This window comes from Phlebotomus papatasi, chromosome 2, assembly GCF_024763615.1.
Source record: "Phlebotomus papatasi isolate M1 chromosome 2, Ppap_2.1, whole genome shotgun sequence".
Taxonomy (NCBI): Eukaryota; Metazoa; Arthropoda; class Insecta; order Diptera; family Psychodidae; genus Phlebotomus; species Phlebotomus papatasi.
The window spans coordinates 70,802,266-70,828,505 of NC_077223.1; the positions used below are offsets into that span (position 1 = coordinate 70,802,266).

Genomic DNA, 26,240 nt, shown 5'->3' on the forward strand with positions numbered 1-26,240 from the left:
CTTGTTAATTTGACAAATTTTTTATACACCATCTTACGGTACTATCTCACTAGGATCTTCACAATTTAATTTTAAATTCAATTGAGCCAATTGAGCATTATAAGATATCTAGAATTTACTTGAAAATCCTCCCAGCCAGGACACATTTTGCAAGAAATTTGATCAATTTTAAATAGTGCCGCGAGATTTTTGATTGTGAATGATTCTGGAAAATGTGTGATAGTACTTAAAATGTTTTATAATTCACTCATCTGTTATGCAGATATGGGTCCCCAAAGCCAGAAGAAAATTTTGTAGGCAAGGGGGCTCATGAAGAGAGTCTCACACAGTCTTGTTGAAAATCTGTATGAAGTTATCCCAAATGCGCATTTTTGACACAACAATTTCCTTCGAATGGCTTTGGAGAAACTTAGAAAATTCCTCCCGATAAAGAGGCTTCACTCCCGTACAAGTTTATCACTAATCACTGTACTTATTTTTTTGGACACAAATAATAATTAATAACTAGTGAATAAATTTAATAAGAACAATTTGGTTCAAAACGCCACTTATTTAATTGCAATAAAATTGAAATTAATGAGCAATTTTAACATTTTAATTTGTTGAATTCAAATTTAATTGAGCAACCACATTTATGCTATTTTAGCATATTTAAACATGTTTTGGTGGACCAAGTATTATTTTATATCAATAAATAAGCGAAAGTCTATCAATTCAAATGATTTTTAATGTAAAATAACGCATAGGAACAATTCATATAAAAATTAAATTGAATTTACGAATTGAAAAATCCTAGTGTGATAGCACGGTTAGATCTTAAATGCATAAGTAAGACCTAATGGCTCTGTCACACCTTTTAAATCAGGAAAATTTCATAAAGTCGAAATTCACATCCCTTTCTTTCATAAAAGTTTAGAATATGTCCTATCTTTTTTTGTACTCTTTTTCTTTTAAATATTACACCAAATTAAATTTAGTTCACTCCACTTCGTAGTCGACCGAGTAGGATAGACTTACACAAATCCTTTGAGAAAGAGAGGGACGCGAAATTTGGTTTCATGAAATTCAACCGATCTAAATGTGTGTCGGAGGCATAAGTACACAAATTTAGTTTTTTTTTACTGATCAAAAACATTTTCTTGTTTTTCTGTCTGCGCGTGCGTTACCAGGAAAAAAAGTCAGTGTTTTGGTAAAATGGTTAGTAAAAAATCAAAATTGGTAAGTAAAACATCAAAATTGGTAAGTAAAAATTCAAAATTGGTAAGTAAAATATTCAAAAATGATAAGTAAAAAAAATCAAAACTGGTAAGTAGAATAAACTAAAATGGTAAGTAAAAATATCCAAAATGGTAAGTATATGAAAATCTAAAATGGTAAGTAAAAAAAATACAAAATTAGTCGGTAAAAAAATCATAATTGTTAAAATGTTTCACTGTTAGGACTATGGAAAATTTTCTGTTTAGGAATTTATCAGTAACGCCTGTTGGGGCAAAGGGACATTTCCGTGTTTTGGGAAGTTATTAGCTCTGCCCTTTGGGGCAAAGGGAAATTTTCTTTACTTTGGGAATTTATGAGTTTCGCTTTTTGGGCAAAGGAAAATTTTCTGTGTTGGTATTTCAGTGTCGCCTGTTTCGACAAAGGGAAATGTTTTTTGTGGTTTAGGAAGTTATAAATTCTGCTCTGGGGGGAAAAGGAAATTTTCTATGTTTTGGGAAATTATTAGTCCTGCCCCTTGGGGCAAAGGCAAATTTTCTGTGTTTTGGGAATTTATGAATTTCGCTCTTTGGGGCAAAGGAAAATTTTCTATGTTTTAGGAAGTTATCAGCAGTGTCGCTTGTTGAGGCAAAGGAAAATATTCCATTTTCGGAAATTATTCGGAAAATTTTCTGTGTTTTGAGAAATTATTAGTTTCACCCTTTGGGGGGGGGGGGAAAGCAAATTTCCTGGGCAAAGAGAAATTTTATAAATAAAAAGTTATAAAATATACTTTCACCATTTGTATCATTTTTGGTTTTTTTGCTTACTATTTTTGATTTCTTTACTTACCATTTTTGATTTTTTTCACTTACCATTTTTGATTTTTTTACTTACCAAATTTCTCTTTTTTACTTACCAATTTTGATATTTTATTTACCAAGTGAATTTTTTACTAAATGTTTTTAACAAAATACTTACCAAAAATGTTTGAGCCGTAAAAAAATCACTTTTAATAAAAGAAAGATTCGTTTTGGTTTAGCAAAGATAAAAATGTTTATAACTTGTTTATTTTCCCTTTGACTGCGTTCCATAATCTTGACCATTCTAATATTAACAACAATGGTGATAGAACACACCCCTAACGCAGTTCAACACCCACCTGAAATCCTTCCGACCTAGATCCATTTACATGAATACAGCTACTACAGTCTCTTTACAATGACTCATCCAGTCCGTACTCGAGCAGTACATCCTAAAGTTGTTCTCTTAGCACTTGATCGTATGATTTTTTTCCAAATCTTATTAAACAAGCATAGAGTGGAATTGCATACTCCCAAGCCTTTTCGACAATGATCTTCAGGGTGAAAAGCTGATCCGTGGTACTTCTACCAGGTCTGAAACTGTATTGTTCCTTACCCAGTCTGGGCTCGACTATTTCTCGGAATCTTCTAAATTTCAATATTTTGACAAAATTTCCAATAGGTCTTCCCTGCCGAACATGTGTTCCTTCAACTCTAAGGGAAAGTAACGTATGGCCAGTGAAATCTGCACAAAAGTTTGAAGGCTTAAAAAAAATTAAAATGTATACCAGTCACTTTTATACCACTTTACAGTGTTGCCAGATGTGTTCTTAACATGACTAAAAGTTTTGCTAGATTTAGTTAGGAAACATGGCTCCCACAAATAATACTGAAGAGTATAGACGAAAATTAGTTTGTAATTTTCAGGACAGTCATCCCACATTGAAATAAATCTGAAGTCGTAAAACATTTTGTGACTATGGGAATATCGCGAAGGAGTATTTATAGCATCCTGTCGAACTATGGGAAGCGAAAAATCACTACACGAGCTAAGGGATCTGGAAATTTTAGCACCCTTAGTCAATCGAAGATGCGGGCTCGACTTGCAAGTTAACATCCAATAAAGTTGCAAAGTCGTACCGTGAGCTTGGTAACAAACTTGAATGTAGCAAAACAACGGTGAAGAAGTATCTGGAGTCTATGGGAATCAAGAAGAGAACCAGAAAACCAAAGCCAGCTGTCTCAGAAACTCAGGAAAAGACTCAGAAAATTCGTTTGTCTCTTTTGAACCAAAATGTTTTTCACGTTCAGAACGACATTGTTTGTGTCATGGACGATGAGTCCTATATTTCACCTATTTCACCATGGATGATAATGAGTGGCAGGGCCAGTATTATTATGTACGTGACGACAATGTAGACATGATAAGTACGTTGAGCATACTAAGTACCCGAAAAAGATCCTTTTGTGGCTTGCAATCAGTGCTGCTGGAATGTCTGAGCCCGCGTTCCTCACAAAGAGTCTAATGCAAAATTCTGACGTCTATATCAGAGATTGCTTGCCTAAGCTGGAAGCTTTCATCAATAAGTATCATCGAAGGGACAATGTGATCTTCTGGCCAGACCTAGCACCCAGCCATTACTCAAGGAAGACAATGAACGCATTGGAGGAACTTGGCATACCTGTTGTCAAGAAGGAAGAAAGCTCCCCCTAACGTCCCCCAATTGAGGCCTATTAAATCATTTTGGGCTAATATTAAGTGAAAGGTGTATGCCCAAAACTTTCGACCCAAAACCGAAGTCTCGCTGAAGGGAAAAATAAAACGAGAGTTGAAGAAGATGCCAACATCCACATTTTCGACATCAATGGCGGAAGTTCCCCGAATGTGCCGAAAAGCTCATCGGATCGGACCGGATTTTTTCCTGAAATAAGTTCATACATATACCTTTCAAAACATGTAAAAGAGTTATAATAAAACTATGTACAAATATTAGAAAATTGTGTTTGAACTTTGTGCAGATTTCACTGGCCATACGTTAGTCTCCCTTCGAACGTCCATGCCTTCAAATAATGTGAATTTTCTTTTAAGATTTTCCTTTAATGAAGATGAAAAACTAAGTAATATATAATAGAAATGTGTAAGTCTCTTAGGAAAATTAAAAGAAAATTCACATTAATCGAAGGCATGAACGTTCGAAGGGAGAGTACTTTCTCCTACTAAATTTTGAATACAAAGAATCGCTTTGAACACATTTTATCCATTTCATTCAACGAAATCAATTTTGATCATTTCGACCACCGAAATCTCTTTTCTTGCCACGATTCTTAGTTTGGTTTCTAAAATATTTAAGTTGATGTCAGTCACCAGAAGAACCTCCAGATATCTTGTAAGCAAATTCCGGAAACGAAGTTGTATCATGCTCAAATAGGAAGATCTCAGGGTTATCAATAAACTCCAATATGTTCTTCAAATATTCATCAAATGCAGAGAAAAAATGAAACACATTGAATGATGTTGATGTTCTTTATTTTGTGGCTTAAATTGAGATATTAATTAGAAATAAATAATGAATTGTTCTTTCCTAAAAATAATAACACTAATAAATCCGATTGAGTTAAGGAGTTTTATCTTTTAGAACATTCGTTTTGTAACGTCAAGATTCCAAAAAAAAAATTACATATTCAAAAGTTTCACAATATTGGTGCGAGTCACAGAGAAATCATTCATCTCTATCAGTAACATTATCTTTTTTTTCATAAGTTTTCATCAGGGTTATCATTATAGAGGTGAAGAAGGTGCATTTTTTTCTCTACAAACATTAAAGAATCATTTTGTTATAATATCACGCTTTTAAGCACTTTGTAACAACATTCCTCTGAGTTGTTAAGTTCTTGTTAGAATTCTTCTCTAAATAATCTAATTCTTGGGTGTAAAGTGTCTTAAAAGCAATCAATATTCCTTTTATTTGGTTAACAGATGCGAAAGTTTTTTTTTTCTCCAATACTGACATTTTCTTTTTTCTTCTTTGTATTCATGCGGATTTCAGTCCACCAAAAAATTCCACTGCTTTTAGCACCATTCAACAAAGAATCTTGCAATGGTTTTTCCTTCAGTGAATTTTCTTCTTTTAAACCTCTCGTCTCTCTCACCTGTATCACTTCAATAAATATAGTCAAAAATTTGTTTTTTTTTGTATAGAACTCTTTGTCCACATCAAAAGGCAAAAGAAGTTATTAATTAATTTATACAACATTTTCCTAGAATATTTTTTAGTATTATAATATGTTTCATCAAATAAAATACATCGAACAAAACTAAAGACATCACACATCCTAAATATTCGTCATTCGATAGTTTGTTCTTATCTGAAAAGATATTTTTTTTTCTTTCTAAATCAAATGGGTCTTTCAAAAAATAAAACAGAAAAAATATTTCTCGTAGATGATAATAAAATAAATTATTTAGAGTTTCTGTTTTATCTGTGTTATGACAAAAATACAGTATTTTTTATTCTTTTTTATTATTTTTCTTTTTTTAATCTAACATCAGGTTTGATTTTTATCTGGTATTCAAATTGAAATAAATAATTTTTCCTTAAAACATCGAAAATTTTTCTTTCACTTAAACTGCCATCGCATCCTCCAAGAAATGTGCCAACTCCTTGTTGTGCTGAGCCTTCGAACCAGTGGCCGTTGAAGCCGCAGTTGGACGACCACAGTAGCTAAACGTGATAAGAAATCACCAAAAAAGAACAATATTTATTACACTACCACAATTTTTCTACTCCAAATTGTTGTAACTTTTATCTCTCTTATTAGCTATAATAAATTTATATTTAGACTAAAAATTGTATATAGAAAAAAATATCGCTGAAATTTGGACAAGGATTCATAATAAAAAAAGTTATTTAATAATTAATAACATGCACATAACAAGAGACAAAATAAACATAGAGTTATCATTTTATTAGATTTCTTTTTTGTTCTATATAGACAACGAGAAAAAAATATAATACCAAAAGCAACATACAAAAACTAATGATTTTTTTTTTAATGAAATAAATATAATGATAAAAAATAAATGCCGAAAGATCGCTCTCAGAAAACGTCTTAAGTAAGTTAGTAGTTCCATGACAATGAAATTATCAGCTGAGCCTGCAAGAACTGTTAAGCTACTGGCCAATTAAATGAGAAACGCGAGTGCAAGAATTGCAAATAAAATTTTTGGTGGTATGATTGAACGTATTACGATTAGAATTGTACACCAAGATTATCTTCAGTAATTAGATTGCGAATTAAATTTCACATTTCTTATTTATTTAACTTTAAGACTAAGTTAAGTAATTGAAAAAAGAATATTCTTATTTATTAAACAATTATTTTTAATATCTCCATTAAATTTACTTAATTAATAAAAATTCTATTACCAATAGTCATTTTGATCAGAAGATAAAATTATCGTATAATTCTCTGTTTCAATATTCTGCTAATAATAACGCAAAAACTCTCATTGTTAATGAGGGACCTAAGACGATTCAAACTGTTGCCTATCTAGGCGAAAGTACTTTCCCTTCGAACGTTCATGCCTTCGAATAATGTGAATTTCTTCTCCTTTCCCTAACTAAGAGATTTCCACATGATTGTCACATAATTATAAATAATTGATAATAAGCTAGCTAATGTTTAATAGAAAAGTTAAAGTCTCTTAGTAAAACTTTTTAAAAAAATCACATTATTCGAAGGCATGAACGTTCGAAGGGAGAGTACTTCCCCCTATTTGAACTAGTTCATAAATTACCAGAAAATCATTTCAAAATAGGAAATTTTTTTAAAAAAAAAGGGCAAATTTTTGAAAATTCAACCTTTTTACAAGTAGGGGAAAGTACTCTTCCTTCGAACGTTCATGCCTTCGAATATTGTAAATTTTCTTTTAGTTTTCCTAAAAGACTCACTCTACTAAATATTAGCTGGCTTATAATCAGTTGTTGATAATTCCGTGATAATTTAGTGTAAATCTCTTAAGAAAAACAAAAGAAATTCACATTATTCGAAGGCATGAACGTTCGAAGGGAGAGCACTTTCCCCTTTAACTCTAATCCATACTAAGTTCTGAAATAATTCTGAAATACATTTTTCGGTCATGATTTATGTATAGGCGAATTTTCACTTGGGCTACCTTCAAAACGCATCCGAAAACAGAAGAAATCGTCGGAGCTATTTTTGAAATAAACCAAAAAGAACATAGTTTTAAATGGGATAATACAGACTTATGAGGGCACCACCAAAGACGGATAGTCGATATCTCTTACCGTTTGACCTCTAGCCCGATAACAAACTTTTGGACAGACAAAAAATACTAAAGAAAGATAAGTCATTTGCGAGTACTTTATCGATTAATTACCGATTTCAAAACCGATAATTCTGCATTGAAAATTTCAAAGCCTTTACCAAAAGAGTCAAATTTAAGGAAATCGGTGAAAAAATGGGCCTTAGTGGTTAAATTTTAACCTTTGAAAATTCGATGTCGAAATTTTTTACAATCATAGGTATCTATTTCGAATTCCCCACCGTAGTTCGACCACTCAACCCCGCAAAAAGTTCCAGGAAGGTCTTGTCACGTTGCACAAACTTTTCATAAGATGTGTACGATACTTCACTGGATATGAACGAAATATTCACCTGAGCTACCTTTCAAACATATTCGAAAATAAATTAAATCGTTGGATCCATTTACGAAAAAAAACCAAAACATATGGTTTTGAATGGGATGGAGGGAGATGAGGTGAAAAAAGAAGAAAACGTGTAACGATAATGTTTTTTTTTATATTGATGGTCACTGAAGACTTAGAAGCAGATATTTCTTACCGTTCAAGCTCTATCGGTGGGTGGCAAATTCGAAACACGTAGATTATGTACGTAGATTGTGTATACTCTATATAATGTTTTCTTTGAATTCAAGAAGTGAAAAATCGACATTTTACCACAAATGCCCCATTTAGAGTATTCTATAAATCTTTTACATTTAAAATTAATTTGCAAACTATCTAAACAAGCACCCATCATGGGAAACTCAACTTAAACTGGGTCATTAGGTTCCAAAACCGGTTTAAGTCGGTCCAAAATCGAGAATTAATCTAAAATTGTCCCAATAATGGGTTGAAAAATATGCTTTTGAATTTTCAACTTTGAAAATCCGTTATTGGACAATTGAAATCAACTTTCGTAAATTGCTCAATTTATGTTATGCATTTGGCAATAAACACAACGATTTTTGTTTCGAGCGACACGACCTGAAATATATCAAAAACGTATTAAGAAAACTGTTTTAACATAATTGGATACTTATACGGACTTCAGACCTAAGGCTTATCCATATGGCTTAACTTCTCTAATTTCTTCTTAATCAAGGTTTTTTGGAAAATTATCACTTAAGTTTGGTCAATATGGGCAAGTGATCCATTGAATTTTGAGAAACCAATAAAATTGGTTGCTATTTTGAATTTCGAGACCATTGGGAATTGGGCTCAACCTTAGGTCTGAAGCCGGTCTTATACGGGCTTCAGACCTAAGGCTTAGCCATAAGGCTTAACTTCACTAGATTCTTGTCAGTCGAAAATTTTTGAAAAATTTTGACTTAGAAATGGACTATTAAGGGGAAATTTGAATCAGAACAAAACCTTCAGAAACTAGGCTAAATCTCTAGTCCGCAGACGGTCTTAGGCATAGGACTGAACTATTCTTTCTTAACAGACAAAATTTTCAAGATTTTTTTTTTTTTAATATAATTCTATATTAAGAGCAAATTGTCATATCAAATTTTGAAGAATTACTTATACCATCATTCTTGTTTCACACGTTCTTTTTTTTACCATGATTGGCATACAAAGTCGACAAGAGCTTTTCCACCGATTTGCAATGGAGGTTGGTCACAAATGCTAAGACGGCATTGGACCCTGAAAACTACTTAGTCTTTCATAGTATCAAAACTGTACGTCTATAAAATCATTGTTGATGAATAAATTTATGTATCTGTTGGTGCCGGCCAAAATGCTGAAAAGCCAAGTTCCTGAAGAGAAAAATCCAGAATGAGTCAATTTCCCAAAAGCCAAGATCGCTAACAGACAAAATCTATTGGCTTTTCGAGATTTTGGCATTCTAGATTTGGGCTTTCAGGATTTTGGACCATTAAGAATTTTAGCTATTCCGGATTTTGACCTTTTCGAGATTTTGGGATTTTGGCGTTCGGGTTTTAGAAAATCCAAGATCCTGAAGAGACACAATCCCGAAAGACAAAATCTCGAACGCGAAAATTCGGACAAATCAAAATCCCAAAAATCTAAGGGATTTCGACTTTTCGAGATTTTAGACTATTCAGGATTTAACTATTCCGGATTTCGTCCTATTCGGGATTTTGGATAATTTTGGATTTGGTTTTCGGGATTTTGGAAATTTCGGAATTTTGGCTTTTAGTATTTTGGGTTTATAGGATTTTAAACAAAATCAAGAATGAACAAAATCAAGAATGGATTAAAATCCCGAAAAGCCAAAATCCCGTTAATCCAAGGGATTTTGGTTTTCGGGATTTTGGCCCTTTCGGAATGTTGGCTCTTAGTATTTTGGCTTTTCAGGATTTTAAACAAAATCAAGAATTTATTGAAATCCAAAAAAAACCAAAATCCCGCAAATCAAAGGGATTTTGGGTTTCGGAATTTCGGCCTTCAGGATTTTAGCTCCTCGGGATTTTGGCTTTTCGATATTTTGACCGAAACTCCTGTCTATCAATGTAAATATTTTTTGATTATGGCAAAGTACGGATACGGAAACAACACGAGATAATTTTTTATCGATATAGTGTCTGGAAATCTCCCTACCAGGTCGTACTTCCTAATCCCGAATTTTCTTTCTTGACATTTTTTACGTTTGATGTATGATTGTCGAATGAACCAGGGAAGCTATCACTTTACATACGATTTACTTGACTTTACATACGATTTTAACCAATTGCATTAAGCACTTCAATCGATAACTCTATGAGATTAGATGTATCAGGCCATTTAATGGGAGATTAATTTCTTCTTTACCATTGGAAGTTTTAAGGTAGGGCATTACCCCTCAATGCTCCCCCAGCGCTACGGCCCTGAAGCTATGCTGTAATTTTTCATTATTAAAACCTCATTAGATTTCACACAGTTTCACGCCCGAATTTCTCTATAAATTGGATGACATCGCGACCTTAAATGCCAGTATTTAAGAGAATCTACTGTACTCTAGATTAATGCCAGTATAATAGATAAATACGAAATACAAAAAACGAGGATGTTTTTAATTTGAATTTATGCTGAGCACCAATTTTTATTTAATTAATTTGCTCAACCTAAAATCATTCAATCCGAAATAAAAACAAAATTATCAGAATATATTCAATCATACCACCAAATAATGATGAAATGAAAATTAGTAAATATAAAAAGAAGTGTTTTTGGTTGAGAAAATCATAACCATACAAAAAGCTCTGCAAAGTAAAGTCCGGTGAAATTGCAAGGGCATAAACTAAAATGATGTACCAATCCTCAATGAATGTAGATCAAATGGAAAATGTTTGTTTCATGTCATGACTCAATGAAAAACTAAATCTTTTGATTAAAAAAAAAACGTAAAGAAAAACAAATTGGAAGCAAAATGCATCTCTCAAGGTATTCAAGAGGCTTTCGTTTTTACAGCTTTTTTTCTTATGGTTTTGAACAGAATTGGTACATCCAATCTTGTATTTAGTTTCTTTTTTGCTGTTTCAAAATGAAAACTAATATTGTGTTTTTGGTCTTTAAATTAACACAAAAGGGCATCAGAAAATAGAAAGTGAATAGAAGGTGAATAGAGGGTGTTTTTTCCATTTTTTTTCTTTGTTCTTTTTTTTTTAGAAAAGCCATATTTTCTGAGACATGCCATCTCAATTTGTCTCATTCGTTGTTAAATCAACAATCACAGATAATATTATCAAAATCACCTCTCCAAATTATTTCGGATCAATCGACTTTGAATTACGTTATTTTATATGATATTCTTTGAAAAACAAATAATTAAAAAAATAGGAAATTAAGAGATAGAAAATTGAAAAAATAAATATTTTAAAATATTTCTTCTCTTACACAGAAAAAAAAATATTTTGTAAGAATGTTCATAAATGTTTGTGAATTCCTATGGGCGAGTTACGAAATGCTCTTGAATCGTTTAAAACCAAACAAGTTCGTAAAAGTGTGTACTTTTTTCGTAATATTACGAACATTGTTCGTAATATGATCATTTGACGAACATTTTTTGTACTTATACAAAAAATTGTTCGTAAATGTTCGTAAACACACAAAAAATGTTCGTAAAATTTTGTCATTTGTTCGTAAAATGTTCGACAGGAAAACAAACATTTACGAACATTCATTCATTCATTTTCAACCGCTTATCCCTATTGGGGTCGCGAACAAATGACAAAATTTTACGAACATTTTATGTGTATTTACGAACATTTACGAACAAATGTTTGTAAAAGTACAAAAATGTTCGTCAAATGATCATGTTACGAACAATGTTTGTGAAAGAAGTACAAACTTTTACGAACATATTCGTGGGTTATACGATTCACGAGCATTTTGTAACTCCCCCATAGGAATTCACAAACATTTACGAACATTTTTACAAAATATCTTTTTTCTGTGTTATCTGAAATCTTTTTCAAATAAAATTTATTGTAACTTGTTTTTGTTTTGAATTTAAAGCTGGGATTTTCTTTCAATAAAAATTAAAAAAATAAATTGTAATAGGGACAAGTAAAATGATTTCCCGTCCCCCTCACCTAATCGGTCTCGTCGTTTTAAATGATTTTTTCACTTTGGCCGCATATCCGTCAGACGGCCTATTAAAATCACTATGTGTCGGTGAAAAGTCGGTATTAATATTCGCATGCTTTTTCGGACTGTTCGGCCCAAAAATTCGACCCAACCATGTACCATCATTTGATTGGTCAGTAGTAGCAGACGATGATGAAGCAGAAGCACTGGACGCAGCAGCATCTGAAGAAATCTCTCGGTTTCCTACCTCATGACTACTGCAATTTTACAAATTAGTCTTTTTGTGTGTTTTACTGTATGATAATTTTTCTTTTTTTTTACTATTAAATTAATCATCTTATTAATTTTCTAATTAAAGCCCAATTATTATTACAATACTTTTCTCAAAAAATTTTTACTCAAGAAATCCAGTAAAAAACCATTATTTTTTTTTCAAAATTCTAAAAATAAAGAATTTATAAAATAAAACTAAATAAAATAGAGAGAGATTAGGATATAATGGAATGTGTATGGTGAGATATAAAAAAAAGATAATGAATAAATGATTATAAAAGATGAATTTGTCCTCCAAGAAATTCTAATAGCTCAATTTATTGCTCAAAATAAATTACTGTTTTTTTTTAAATATAATCAAGGTGAAGACGCTACTACTTTCAAAGAGAAATATAAATTTGTACTGATAAACTGTGCAATAAAAAATGTCCACGAGTTAAAAACACCTAAGAAAACCAACAATGATTAGACGGTCATTTTGTATTAATTACTGAGGTTTCAAACAAATTCTCTATACACTTTTATCCAAAATAAAATTCAAAAAAATAAAAAATAAATAAAACTCAAAGTGTATGGAATCCAAAAGGAGCTTTTAGTGCCGTAAGTCCAAAACAGAAATTTTGACACCCTCCGAAAATAAAAATATCCAAATAATATTTATTAAAATTCGGAGGGATTAATTATTATCTTCCAATTTTTTTTTGCATAATAAAAGTCCAAACAGTAATTTTGCAAGGAAAAAAAGAAAAGAAATTCTTCAAGGAAGAACTCTTAAATTCATGCTTTTGCTCAATTTGGACACGAAATATTAAAAAAAAAAGTAAAAGATAAAAAAGAGAATAAAAAAAGATGTGAAGAGGGAAAAAACTTACGCAGTGTCGAAGAAAAAAAACAAATTTCTTTCTTTTTTTTTGGCAAAGAGACAAACAAAGGGAAACCCAGAAACAAATTTAAAGTGAAATTGCATTTACCTGACATCACGAGATGCACTGAGAGCTGTATGGAATCTTGGCTGTACATATCCCCAAGCTCCCTGATTTTTGGCCTCTTCCTGTGTCCACACCAATTCGGCATTGCTGTACTTCTCAGCTTCCTTCTTCACCAGATCATATGGGAACGGAGAAATCTACAAACAAAGTTAAATAGAACAGCCGCTTTTAATACACCAAGTTTAATTTTAGACAAATCAATGATAGACGTTGACAAGCTTGTGTTAAACGACATAAATAAATGGGTCTAACAAATAATCTATGATAAACCCAAACAGACTTGAAAGGTAAAGAATCGAAACGCAACTTACTCTAAAAAAAAATGTTTTCTCAAATGGACAAGAAAACTGTCAATTTTTTTTTCATACAGAATACAGAAAAGTTCTGTCAAATCGGCGATCAACTGGATCTTTTGTTAAATATTTGTCACAAGTATGTTTTCCAAATAAAAAAGAAAGTTTCGTCAAATTGTTAAACAACATACAATTTTGACAACATTTTAACAAAATTCATCTTGTCCGCTTACCGATCTTTTTGTACGATACTAAAGTAATTGAACGTTTTAAAATAATAAATATGACTCAGTATTAGCTGAGATTCTTTACAATCTCAGCTTTTGTGGTTACAGGTGAAATCCGACCTCGTCAGATCGGGCCCAAATTTTACCGTGGTATCACACTAGAGAATTTCACATGAAAATTTTCATGTGATTCACATCAATTGTTGCTGATATATGCCCTATTGTGCAATTTTCTTCAAGAACTTTTAGAAATCGATTCATTTAGTGATAAAAAAGTAGACTCGAGTCACAAAAATTGGTTTAAATAGATTAAAATAGCATAAATACGATTGATAACTAATGAGCAAATAATGAGCAAAATTTGCTCATTACATTTGCATCTGGTACTACTTTATTGCAGTCATTCGGGTAGTTTCTGCGCCACAACTTTCCCACCAGTTTATTAGTGATGAAATTGTGATTAAAAGTAGTGCCAATTTATCGTAAACGAGATGGAGAAAGGATAAAAGACCTTGAAAAAGATCGGTGAAGAGGATAAGTAAGAAAAAGCTAAACAAACTTCTAGGATTTCGTGGTCAAATGAGATGGTGGCGGAATTGATTGAGGCTATACATCAAGAATCCGTCATTTGGGACTACAAATATGTCGAGAATACAAAAATAGAGGCAGCCGATCTGATGGTTTTCAATCCGTTTGCGACAAATTGAGTGACAAATCGCCTTCTTTTGTAGATAAGGCCCTACGATTTGAAGATGCTCTTCAAATTCCTCCGAAGTCATCCGGAGAAAATCATTGTCTCCAAAAAAATCTCCACTTGCGATGTTGTCATAAAGATTTTCAACGAAACCATGTGAAGGTCGCGTTAAAAGCCAATCTCTCGCCCACACCCTCCTTCTTTTCCCTTTGCGGGTCCTTTTGCACGACACAAAAGCAGTGTACAGGAGGATAACTTCCTCTTCGTCACTAAAATCACACATTTTCACTCAAACGACTGAAATGCTTCAAAAACAAAAACACTCATCTAACAACCCGTGTGCCATCGTGACATTGAGCAATTCTAGCAATGTGTCCTGACTAAATCAGCGATTTCGAGTGGTTCTAGTAGTTTTAATGAGCAACTTTTCAATGTGAAATTTTCTAGTGTGTACACGTTTTGACACTCATAGATCATGAAAATCATGTGTGCTAAAAATCGATTTTCGTAAACGCCTTTCCCGTCCGTCGTATAACCACTTATAGCGAGAAAACGAAAAGAGATATCGACAAGGGGTTTTCGGCAAAGGTTAAATGTCGATGGACGGCTAGAAGTAGGTGATGTCAGATCCACCCCCCACCCTCTCCTTTCGCCATTTTGAAACACCCCTAACTTTTGATTTTTGAATAACTCAGTCCCTATGGTATCGATCGGGGTCAAATTTTACTATGTTATAGCTGGGCCTAACTGTGTTATCACACTTGCACATTAAAATTTTAATATAATTCACATTAATTGTCGCTGGTGAGAGTCCAAATATGTAATTTGTGTGTTTGAATCGTTTTATATTCAAAATTTGATCTACTTGTTGATAAAAAGGTAGACTTGGCCCGCAAAATTTGATATAAATTGATTTATAGCATTAATGCGAAAAATTAATGCGATTTTCTCTTTAATTTTTTAATGTGAAAAATATTTATGCTTTAGGTAAATTTAAACTTATTTTTGCAGGCCAAGTCCACTTCTTTATCAATAAATAGAAAAACCCCAAATATTAAGTTACTCAAAGACACAAATAACATATTTGGACGCTCACAAGGGACAATTAATGTGAATCACATTAAAATTTTAATGTGCAAGTGTGATAATGCCGTAAGACCTTTCGATCGATACCAAACTTAACCCCCTCCGACGCCCCTGACCTGAGCTAGAGGGGATAAAAAATTCAATTTTCAAATGGTCATATCTCCGCTTCTAATTATCGGAATTTGAAAAATTTCGGTGTTTTGGAAAGCTCTCGTGGAGTGCTACGACTTTTATGACACCCCAATTTCATCCGATTAAATCGAAGGTTCGATTAATCGAAAAATCGATTTTCGATTAAACGATCTCGAATATTTCGAAAACTAAATGATGCTTTTTCTTTAAATTTTAGTATGTTATAGCTGAGGTCGAGACCTTTTCAACGGTGAGTCGCACTCCTCCCTCGGTGTTCCCTGACCCGAGCTATAACCAAAAATGTCTTGACCGGACCATATTTTCGGTGTTTATGAAGCGATTTCGATGAAATTTTAGTAGGGGAGACCGGAGTAGATTTAACAAGCAAATGAAGCTTTTTTTTCGTGCGTGATTTGTGAAAAAATGATAAAGTTTGTCAAATGTTTTTATGTTTCATAAGTAGAATTAGGACATTGGCTGTATGAAACAGTGTAGTCCAAAGCTCTAAAGTCGTTGAGTTTTTCTAGAGAGGATAATGAAAAAAGTATGACACATTGGCTACAAGTACCCCGGCCTGGGTAGATATAGGCACTTTTGGGGTGCTAATTGCCACCAGTTTTCCAGACGAAATTTTCAACTGGGGATTACCAAATATTGTTTCGCTTGATACACTGAAGCCCACTGATGCTGAATATGTTATTTAAACCTAAAGAAAAAGGCTTTAGCCGACTTATTTATGATATTTTTGTAATTGCGGCAAAATTGACGAAAATATCCTGAAAAAATCTATTTCACAAATTGTGCATCCGAATGGCAATATTGCTTGGTATATCAGTAGTACTTTTTCATCTAACAATTATCCATGTATTAGTGAAAAATCATCAATAGTTTTATCCCGCCACGAAAGAGTGGCTACATCTGCCCTGAGGGCTGTTTCAGTGTTTATCATCTTATACAGAAAAGTAGATAATTATTGTCCAAGTGAAAAATATCCCTTAATTTACTTTATTAAACTAGAAACAAAGTAAAACTATGAAATCTTGACTAGAAACTCAGAAAACCAAATGCTGGTCCAAAAACTATAACATTAAAATTACAATTTTATACTCATTTTATAAAAATGCTTCTAAATTGTAGGATAACTGGATCAGACTTATAAATATTTCTGGCAATATGGGAATGTGTTCCTACTTTCTTTAAAAAATACTTTGCTCGATGTACATTTTAAGAAAAACGAGAACAATCCACTGACTAATTCTACCCCTGGCTATAGGTACCCCGGTCTCCCCTATATAGGGGAAGTCTGCCAAATTTCGGCCAGCTTCTAATTTCGGCCACTTTGAGTGTAATTTCGGCCATGCAAATAAATTAATTAAAATTATGTATATGTAATCTTCGAATAGTCAATGAATTCATTTTGCTTTTAAATATTTATTCATTTTAGGATGTATTAACACAAAGACCGTTAAATTATAGGTATAATTTGAATTTAAATTGCGCTGTAAACTCAGTGTGGAAGGAGTCTTACAAAAAATGTGACAGATCGTTTGTGTTTTTAGCAGTCTTACGATTTGTGGTGAAGCGCAAAAGGTTTCCTTCGGTGTTTTTTCATGAAAATTGATTAGTTTTCATTAAAGATTCTTTCTGTTTATGTTAATAATGAATCAATCTTTAAATTTCGATTAAAATTTCCCAGATGGATCCTGTATTTCGTGTATAAAAGTATATACTTTGTGAGTGTCTGTCCGGTGAGGCAGTGTTGCCTATTCCGGCAACATCTTTTGCTTTTCTAAATTTCTTATTCATTTTATGCTTTTTTCAATTTATGAGTTCTACAATGTCCAGAGAAAAAACCATCCCTTTCCCTTCTATGAAAAAGATGATGTGGAAAAGGCCTTGGAAGAGTTCAGGAAGGGCAAATTGCTACGGGAATCTGCGCGTAAATTTGAGATGCTACTCTTCAGGTCTTCAGGACAAATTACACGGAAGATCTCAGGGTTTGTGGGTCATATAAAAGTATTAAACTAAATATTAAACTCGTTCCGTTTGACGTTTTGAAATTTTCTATCCGTTGCTTCACAAAAGGTGGTCAGAAAAAAGGTGGCCGGAATTTCACTCAAAGTGGCCAGAATACTATCCAAAGCAATGTCCATATTTTTTTATTAATTTTTCAATATTTTACGAAGTGATTTAAAGGTTTTCAAGGTTCCACACAACCCTCCCGAAAAGGAAGTAACAAAAAATATAAATATGAATTAAAATTATTATGCATTTCAAACTTAGGACTTCGGTGCTTATATGCAACTATGCCGAAATTTGGCACACTTGCCCTAGTAAAATATTAAAATGAATTGAAAAAAAATATGAGGGGTGAAAGCATTAAGAATGTCATCAAAAATTAAAGAAAAAAATTAACTTACCTGCTCAACACGAGCAATTGCAATATCAGATTCAAGTTTCTTATCACGACGCGCTTTCAGCAAGTCATAGTAGACACGACCACTGCAGAAGATGAGTTTCTTCACCCCAGACGGATTCTGTGCGGCGACATCTTCCTCGGGAATCAATCGCAGGAACTCCGTATTGCCTGTCATCATGTCGAAGGAACTCTTGCATTCTGGATGTCTGAGGAGGGACTTGGGTGTCATCATGATGAGTGGCTTGCGGAAGGGCAAGTAGATCTGACGACGCATGATGTGGAAATAATTTGCTGGTGTTGACACATTGGCCACAATCCAATTGATGTCGTGCAACTGCCGAATGGCAAATTCATCGGATTCAGGCGGGAAGTAGTCAGGATCGTCAGAAGACATCTGAAGGAAACGCTCGAGACGTGCTGATGAATGTTCCGGACCCATGCCTTCCATTCCATGTGGCAACAGCATCACCAATCCACTCTGTCGCACCCATTTGGCTTGTCCGCACGAGATAAACTGATCAATGATACACTGAGCTGTATTCATGAAGTCACCAAATTGTCCCTCCCACATCACCAAGGCATTGGGATTGGTCATCGAGTAGCCATGCTCAAAACCGAGCACAGCAAATTCAGACAGGGAACTGTTGCAGACGGTGTAGGGACCCTGATCGGGGTACAAGTGACACAGTGGACGATAGGTAGCCTTGTCGACACGCTGATGGTGCAGCACATGATGACGATGTGAGAAAGTACCACGCTCAACATCCTGTCCCGACAGACGTACATGGATTCCCTCCTTGAGGAGTGACCCAAAGGCCATAGCCTCACCTGTAAACAACGTTTCTTATTTTACATCATGAAAATTAAGGAGGAAATGAATGAGAAGCAAAGATAATCCCCTATTGCCGTTTCGGGTCGGGTCTCACATGAAACATTTGAATTTAAATGCTTCGGGTACCGCTCAAAATATCGAAAAGGCCAAAATCCTGAAAGCCAAAATCCCAAAAAATCAAATCCCGGAAAAGCCAAAATCCCGAAAAGCCACAATCCCGAATTCTTAAAAATGTCATAGCTACTCCTACGATTGCACCCGTGCATCCTGCAAACAAAGAGAAATTTTCTGCGTTTTGGACCATTCGGGATTTTGATCCTTTCGGAATTTTGACTTTTAGAATTTTGGTTAATCGGGATTTTAGTATTTGGGATTTTGGCCTTTTTAGGATTTTGGATTTTCAGGATTTCGACTTATTGGGGATTTTGATTTTTTCAGGATTTTGCCTTTGAGAATTTTGGCTTTTAAGAATTTAGATTAATTCGATATTTTCACTTTTAAGATTTTAGCTTTCGGGATTTTAGCCCAATCGGAAATTTAGCTATTCGAGTTTTTGACCCATTCAGGACTTTAATTTTTGGGATTCTGGTCTTGCCGGTATTTTGACTTTCGGGATTTTGGTTTTTCACGATTTTGATTTTTCGGGATTTTAGTAATTTTTTGATTTTTGCCCATTCGGGATTTTAGTAATTTTTGTGATTTTTGCCCATTCGGGATTTTAGCATTCGGGATTTTGGATTTCACGATTTTGGCTTTCCCGATTTTGGCTTTTCGGGATTTTGGTTTCGCAAGATTTTGACTTATTTGATATTTTGGCCTTTCTGGGATTTTGGTTAATCGGTATTTCTATGTTTGGGATTTTGAACTTTTTTGAATTTTGGCCAGGATTTCAATATTATCTTAATTATGATCTTTTAAGTATTTTAGTCTTTTCAGGATTTTGATTTTTCCGGAATTTAGGTTTTTCGGGATTTTGATTTTTCGTGATTTTAGTCCATTCGAACCCTTGATTTTTCATGATTTTGACTTCTCGAAATTTTGGCCCATTCGGAATTTTGGTCCAATCAGAAATTTAGCTATTCGAGTTTTTGACCCATTCAGGACTTTAACTTTTGGGATTCTGTTCTTGCCGGAATTTTGATTTTCGGGATTTTGGTTTTTCACGATTTTTACTTTTCGGGATTTTAGCTATTCAGGATTTTGGCTTTTCGAGATTTTGGCCCATTCGGGATTTTAGCATTCGGGATTTTGGCTTTTCGGGACTTTGATTTCGCAAGATTTTGGCTTATACGATATTTTGGCCTTTTGGGATTTTAGCTTTCGGGATTTTGGTTTACCGGGATTTCAATGTTTAGGATTTTGAACTTTTCTGAATTTTGGCTTTTCGGGATTTCAATTTTTTCGGGATTATGATCTTTTCAAGATTTTGGTCTTTTCGGGATTTAGGTATTTTGGGATTTTGTTCCATTCACAACTTTGACTTTACAGGATTTTAATTTTTCCGGAATTTCGGTTTTTTTGGGATTTTGGTTTTTCGTGATTTTGGTCCATTCCAAACCTTTTTTTTTCATGATATTGACTTCTCGAGATTTTTGCCCATTCGGAATTTTGGTCCAATCGGAAATTTAGCTATTCGAGTTTTTGATCCATTTAGGACTTTAACTTTTCCGTCTTGCCGGAATTTTGACTTTCGGGATTTTGGTTTTTCACGATTTTGACTTTTTGGGATTTTAGCTATTCAGGATTTTGGCTTATCGAGATTTTAGTAATTTGAGATTTTGGCCAATTCGGGATTTTAGCATTCGGAATTTTGGCTTTCACGATTTTGGCTTTTCGGGATTTTGGTTTCGCAAGATTTTGACTTATTCGATATTTTGGCCTTTCAGGATTTTGGTTAATCGGGATTTCGATGTTTGGGATTTTGAACATTTTTCAATAAAGACTTTTCAGGATTTCAATTTTTTGTCGGGATTATAATCTTTTCAAGATTTTGGTCTTTTCAGGATTTAGGTTTTTCGGGATTTTGTTCCATTCGCGACTTTGGCTTTTACAAATCGAATTTTCCGTCCGCCAATTTTTTGCATTAATTCTGCATGACCTTTCGCGGAGTAACAATTTGTATTTTCATCTCTGTCAGACTATTTTTCCCAAGTAATTGAAGGAATAAAGTTACTGAAAATCCATTCCCGACAGCAATTCGGATAAAAATTGCCCAGGACTAAATCATCTAAAATCACTCAATTTGCGTATGATGTATAATACCATGGTAAGGAATGGGTTAATTGGATACTCACCCAAAGCCCAGTCCACAGTACGTTTCTCCACCATTTCCTTGCGTGCCGCCAAAATACGCATGAGACCCTTGTGAATGGTGAATTCGGCTGCATTTGGCGGTGGTGCAGAGAAGCGATTGCCAATGTGGACGAGAGTCTCTTCATGAACTCCAGTTGGGCACACTTTCAGTGGATCCTTGCCCTCAAAGAAGCCCGACCATGGCGAATCCAGCCAATCCTTGTACTTAATATGTGTCTCCACTTTAGCCAACTCAAATGCCTCCTCACAAATTTTCTCATATTTATCCTTCACGGCCTTCACCTCATCATTTGACACAACACCCTCATTCACCAGCCTGTCCGAATAGATCTCCAACAGTGGCTTCAATTGCCTGATCTTCTGGTACATCAGGGGTTGTGTAAACATTGGCTCATCAATTTCATTGTGACCATTGCGACGATAGCAGACCAAATCAATGACAACATCTTTGTGATACGTTGCCCTCCATTCAGCTGCAACATTGCACACATGCATCACAGCTTCCGGTTCGTCAGCATTGACGTGGAAGATGGGTGCATTGACAACACGTGCTACATCTGTGCAATAGGGCGATGATCGTGAACGACGTGGATCTGTCGTAAAGCCAATTTGGTTATTTACAACAATATGAATTGTACCATGAGTTGTATAATCGGGCAAATCAGACAAGTGGAACGTCTCAAAGACAACACCCTGCCCACAGAAGGCTGCATCTCCGTGCACAAGGATCGACATGACCTTCTTGCCTTCACCATCGCCCCGGTAGAATTGTTCAGCTCGTGTCTTGCCCTGAACAACTGGATTAACACATTCCAAATGCGACGGATTGGCCACAACAGCCAAACGAATATTCTTATTCGTCACACGATTGAGACGCTCAATATACGTGCCCAAATGATACTTCACATCACCTGATCCCTAATCATCGCCCCCAAAAAAAGAAACACCAGAAAATTCGTCAGTAACCATCCAAAAAAAACTGTCCAACAAAAAAAACAACCACTTACATCATCAGCAGCCTCAAGACCGGCAAATTGGGTTAGAATCTGATGCAGTGGCTTACGACAGACATTGGCCAGTACATTGAGACGTCCACGATGTGGCATACCCATGATAATTGATTCAACACCCAAACGTGTTGATACATCAATCACCTGCTTCATGGCCGGAATCATTATTTCACAACCCTCCAGACCAAAACGCTTCTCCGATGAGAACTTCTTGGCCAGGAAACCCTCAAAACCAGCAGCACGACTCAATCGTGCCAAAATCAAGCGTTTCTCATCATTTGTAAATTTCATAATGTCCGGTGTTTCAAATTTCTGTCGAATCCAGTTGCACTGCTCCAGGGAATTGATAAACATGAATTCAACACCAATTTTGTTGCAATAAACATGCTCAAGACGATCAAGAATTTCCCTGTAATTGCATTTTGTTGATTGTCTCAAACATTACATGCCATTTAAATTGATATTATTAAATTATTATCATTATCATGTACTGGAGTAACCATTTCAGTAAATTTCACTATTGAATAATTTAATTAAAATCAACTACGCAATTTTTTGCAAATAAAATAATTTGCATCAATTGACTAATTACGCTAAATTTCACAGTTGTATGAGAAGATTGTCCGCAAAATTTGAATTACAATTTGGTTTCAGCTAGTAGAGACAGGAATTCTTAATAATATACTTTGAAGAGAAGCTTCATTCACAATTAAACTGTACAGTGTACAACAGCATGACTCATTCAAAATGTAGCTTTTACACAAAATTTGCTCTCTCTGGAGTTTTCATTAAAAAAAGGGACAGATAATCCTAACCGGCTTATGTAGGTGAGATTCTTAATGTGAGCTATCTCGAAATGTACGTAAATTCGATTTAGAGCTGAAGTTGGGGGACACCATTCAGTTATCTTGAATCAAATTCGTGAAATTATACAAATTTTGTATTTAAACCGAAATATCAAGGATTTGGATGGACTGACAGAAAAGTGATATATGGGTGAAATGTAGACCAGAATGTTCTCTATAATTTTTCCATAGAACATGATCTCATCTGTTGCAGTTTAGTGAAAAAAATGTAAAAAATTAAAAATTATAGTTGACATTGAGACAAATCGAAATAAAGCATTGTTGGTTTTGCACAGCGCAGATTCTTCCATTTATACGAAATCTGGTGCTCCGAACCGGATTGTAGATTGCTAATAATATTAAAATTGTCTGCAGGTAAAACATATTTACATCATCGATTACTCAGAAGCCAAGATAATCGAGGTTGTTTGTTTCTGAACTAGCTTTTTCGACCAGAGCGCCCCAAGTGTTCATTTGATGAACTTCAACTATATCAAAGAATTGTTATATTTTGTGAGACTTTCCATTTAAAACCCTATTATAAGTGTCTTGGTCGAGTAGAGGCACTCAAATTGGCATCTGAGTGGTTTCAAAGCGTTATTATGGGAAAAGTTCATTTTTTCACACTTAAACGGCAAAATCGGACAGATAGCATTATCTGATCGAAAAATGATGTATGGACGAAATGTCCTCTACAATTATGTCGAAGTAATCATCAAAATCGGTTAAGCGACAGTCGAGATAATTTAAGTTATGTGATATTGAAATTCGTTTTTCGACTGTGGCGCCCCTGGTATTGATCCCACGAAGCTCAAATGTTTTACCAAGTTGTAGCATTTTTGGAAACGTCCTAGACTAGACCACAACACTCTGAAATTTGATTAACTTGCACAATGCCGTTTTTGAGAAAAATGAGTTTGAATTTTGATGAATTTTGAAGCTATCGCATCGCCACCTGTGGTGACTTTTTGAACTTCCATCTGAAAGTGCTCATCGAGACGAAACCAAAAACCCAAGATTTAGCTCAAAACGTTAATTAGAACCGGAGATAGAGGCCGGTCAATATTCGAACTTTGACCCTTTATAGCTCGGGTCAGGGGTTATCGATCGACTTAAGTATTTTTTTGTTTGATAGGTATAATCAGCGGCTACAACATACTAAAATTTCAGTCCAATGCACAATAAAATTTTTGAGTTATTTAACTTAGAAAATTGAAAAATCTTCTTTTTAAAAATAGCGCCCTCACTTTTTAAATTCTGACAATTAGAACCGGAGTTATGGCCATTTTAAGAAATTTTTTTTGGACCCTTATAGCTCGGGTCAGGGGGGTCAAGGGTCCTCAAGTTTGGTGCTGATCGAAAGCTCTAAGACCCAGCTATAACATACTAAAATTTGAGCCCGATCGATGCCATTTTATCGATCGGAGCCATTGAGAAAACAAAAAAATGGGGGTATTCAGAATGGCGGAGGGGGGGGGGATCAATGCACCAAGTTGCAACTTTCATACGATATATAACCTTTGCCGAAAACCGCAAGTCGATATCTCTTTTAGTTTAGGAGTTATTAAGCTCCAAAAAGCGGCCGGCCGGCCGGGAACTTAACTTAGCCCCCCATATATTCGTGATCAGGAAGTGATGAAACACATTTTGGCCAAATTTGAGCTCGATCGGACGACATGAAATTTTGTTAGGATTATAGTAGGTGAGATTATTAAGAATCTCACCTAATACGCACAGCTGAAGCATAAGATGGTTCAGATTGTACATAAAACTTGTACTTCTTAGATTATTATGCATAAAATCTGCATAGCTGAAGCATAAAACGGTTTATATTGTGTTGAAAACGCGCACAGCTGTTAAACATAAAACGGTTAACATTAAGAAAACTTAAGAATTTTCGTCAAAAGTCGCATTTTCGAAAGAATTGTGATGTTTTTACCAACAGCAGTGCAAACAATTTCGTTTAAAAACGCAATTTTTGACGAAAATTGCTCCCAATGTGTAGATGCCTTTACACCTAAACAGAAGTAAAATTAACCCTAAAAAAGGTAATTGGAGTTAACAACGAAAGAGTTGGTTTAGAACCATTAGATAAAATAGGGTAATTTGGAAACTTTTATAATTTAGATTTTAAGGATTTGCATACGGTTTTAAATGGAGAAAGAAAAAAACACAAACAAGTACTCCTAAATCGGTATCTTGAATTAAGCTTGTGATTCTTCGTGGTCTTCTTTTCCCAAAAATTCAAATTACTCCATTTTACCGTTGAATTTTTGCGCATTTGTAATGTCTAATCTAATTTTGTGTCATAATATTAAGAAACGGCAGAGAAAGTTTTTTAGCCACCCATATATTCATGATCAAGAAGTGGTGAAACACATTTTGGCAAAGTTTGGGCCCGATCGGAAGACATAAAATGTGCTATAAAATAAAATGATATCGGATCTACAAAGGGAGCTGTGATATACAGTGATACCGGCTAAGGTATTAAAAATAGAGATATCAGAACTTCATGTTAACCTAAATAAGGCGTGAAAGTCGAAAGAACGAATTCATAACAATTCTTAAGACTTTTAGTAGATTTATTGTGATTTCTGGATCACCGATTTTAATTGCTAATCCTCTTTTAATTCTACATGAAAGTAAATCGTTTTATACAGATCAAAAATTCTTTATTTTCTTTTCAAAAAAAAATATCTTTATAAGAAAAATAAGCTGAAATTTAATTTTTTATTTGTTATTGATTAAATAATCATGTGCTCTCGTTCTCGTTTAAAGGATTCTGAAAAAACCTATTAGGAAGAAAATATTCAATGTCAATTTCATCAAAATACTGAAATTTATTTAAAGTATATCAAATAAAAAGCAGATAATATGACGTTTTAATCCTTTAAGGACGGGAGAATAAAAAATTGGAGGCCAGAAAAAAAATTCTTTTCTGACTTTTTAATGCAAGACACAACTTACTTTAGATCACCGCAGAAAAAAATCATTTTTGAGTTACCTGTGACCCACCCATTCGTCCTTAAACGGTTAAGCTGAGATTCTTTTAAATATCTTTTGGAAAAGGTGTTTTTGGGATTTTGCCTTTCGGGATTTTTACCTCATCGGGATTTTGGCTTTCGAACGTTTGGATTTACGGATTTTGGATTTTCGGGATTTTGGCTTTCGTGATTTTGGCTTTCAGGATTTTGACCGGGACCCGTTCCTTCAGGCCTAAATATACGATTATTAAGCCCTGATGGGGCTTACCTGAACAATCTTATAGGAAAAATGGAGAATTCTGAAGGT

General features: G+C 34.2%; 1 protein-coding gene across 8 annotated transcripts in view; it reads right to left on the reverse strand.

Moving 5' to 3' along the window:
- Window positions 1–4,507: 4,507 nt before the first annotated feature.
- LOC129804223 (2-oxoglutarate dehydrogenase complex component E1) overlaps window positions 4,508–26,240 on the reverse strand; it is a 44,825-nt gene continuing 23,092 nt past the window's right edge. For 4 of the 8 annotated variants that reach the window (XM_055851341.1, XM_055851343.1, XM_055851344.1 and 1 more), the window contains exons 7-12: window positions 22,102–22,513; window positions 21,076–22,012; window positions 17,951–18,777; window positions 13,081–13,235; window positions 11,842–12,093; window positions 4,508–5,719 (exon numbers count right to left, since the gene is read on the reverse strand). In XM_055851341.1, coding sequence (XP_055707316.1) covers window positions 5,620–5,719; window positions 11,842–12,093; window positions 13,081–13,235; window positions 17,951–18,777; window positions 21,076–22,012; window positions 22,102–22,513 — 2,683 coding nt within the window. In that variant the 3' untranslated portion in view covers window positions 4,508–5,619. The remainder of the gene's footprint in view (window positions 5,720–11,841; window positions 12,094–13,080; window positions 13,236–17,950; window positions 18,778–21,075; window positions 22,013–22,101; window positions 22,514–26,240) is intronic. The other 4 variants (XM_055851347.1, XM_055851345.1, XM_055851349.1 and 1 more) reach the window with 1 other exon arrangement.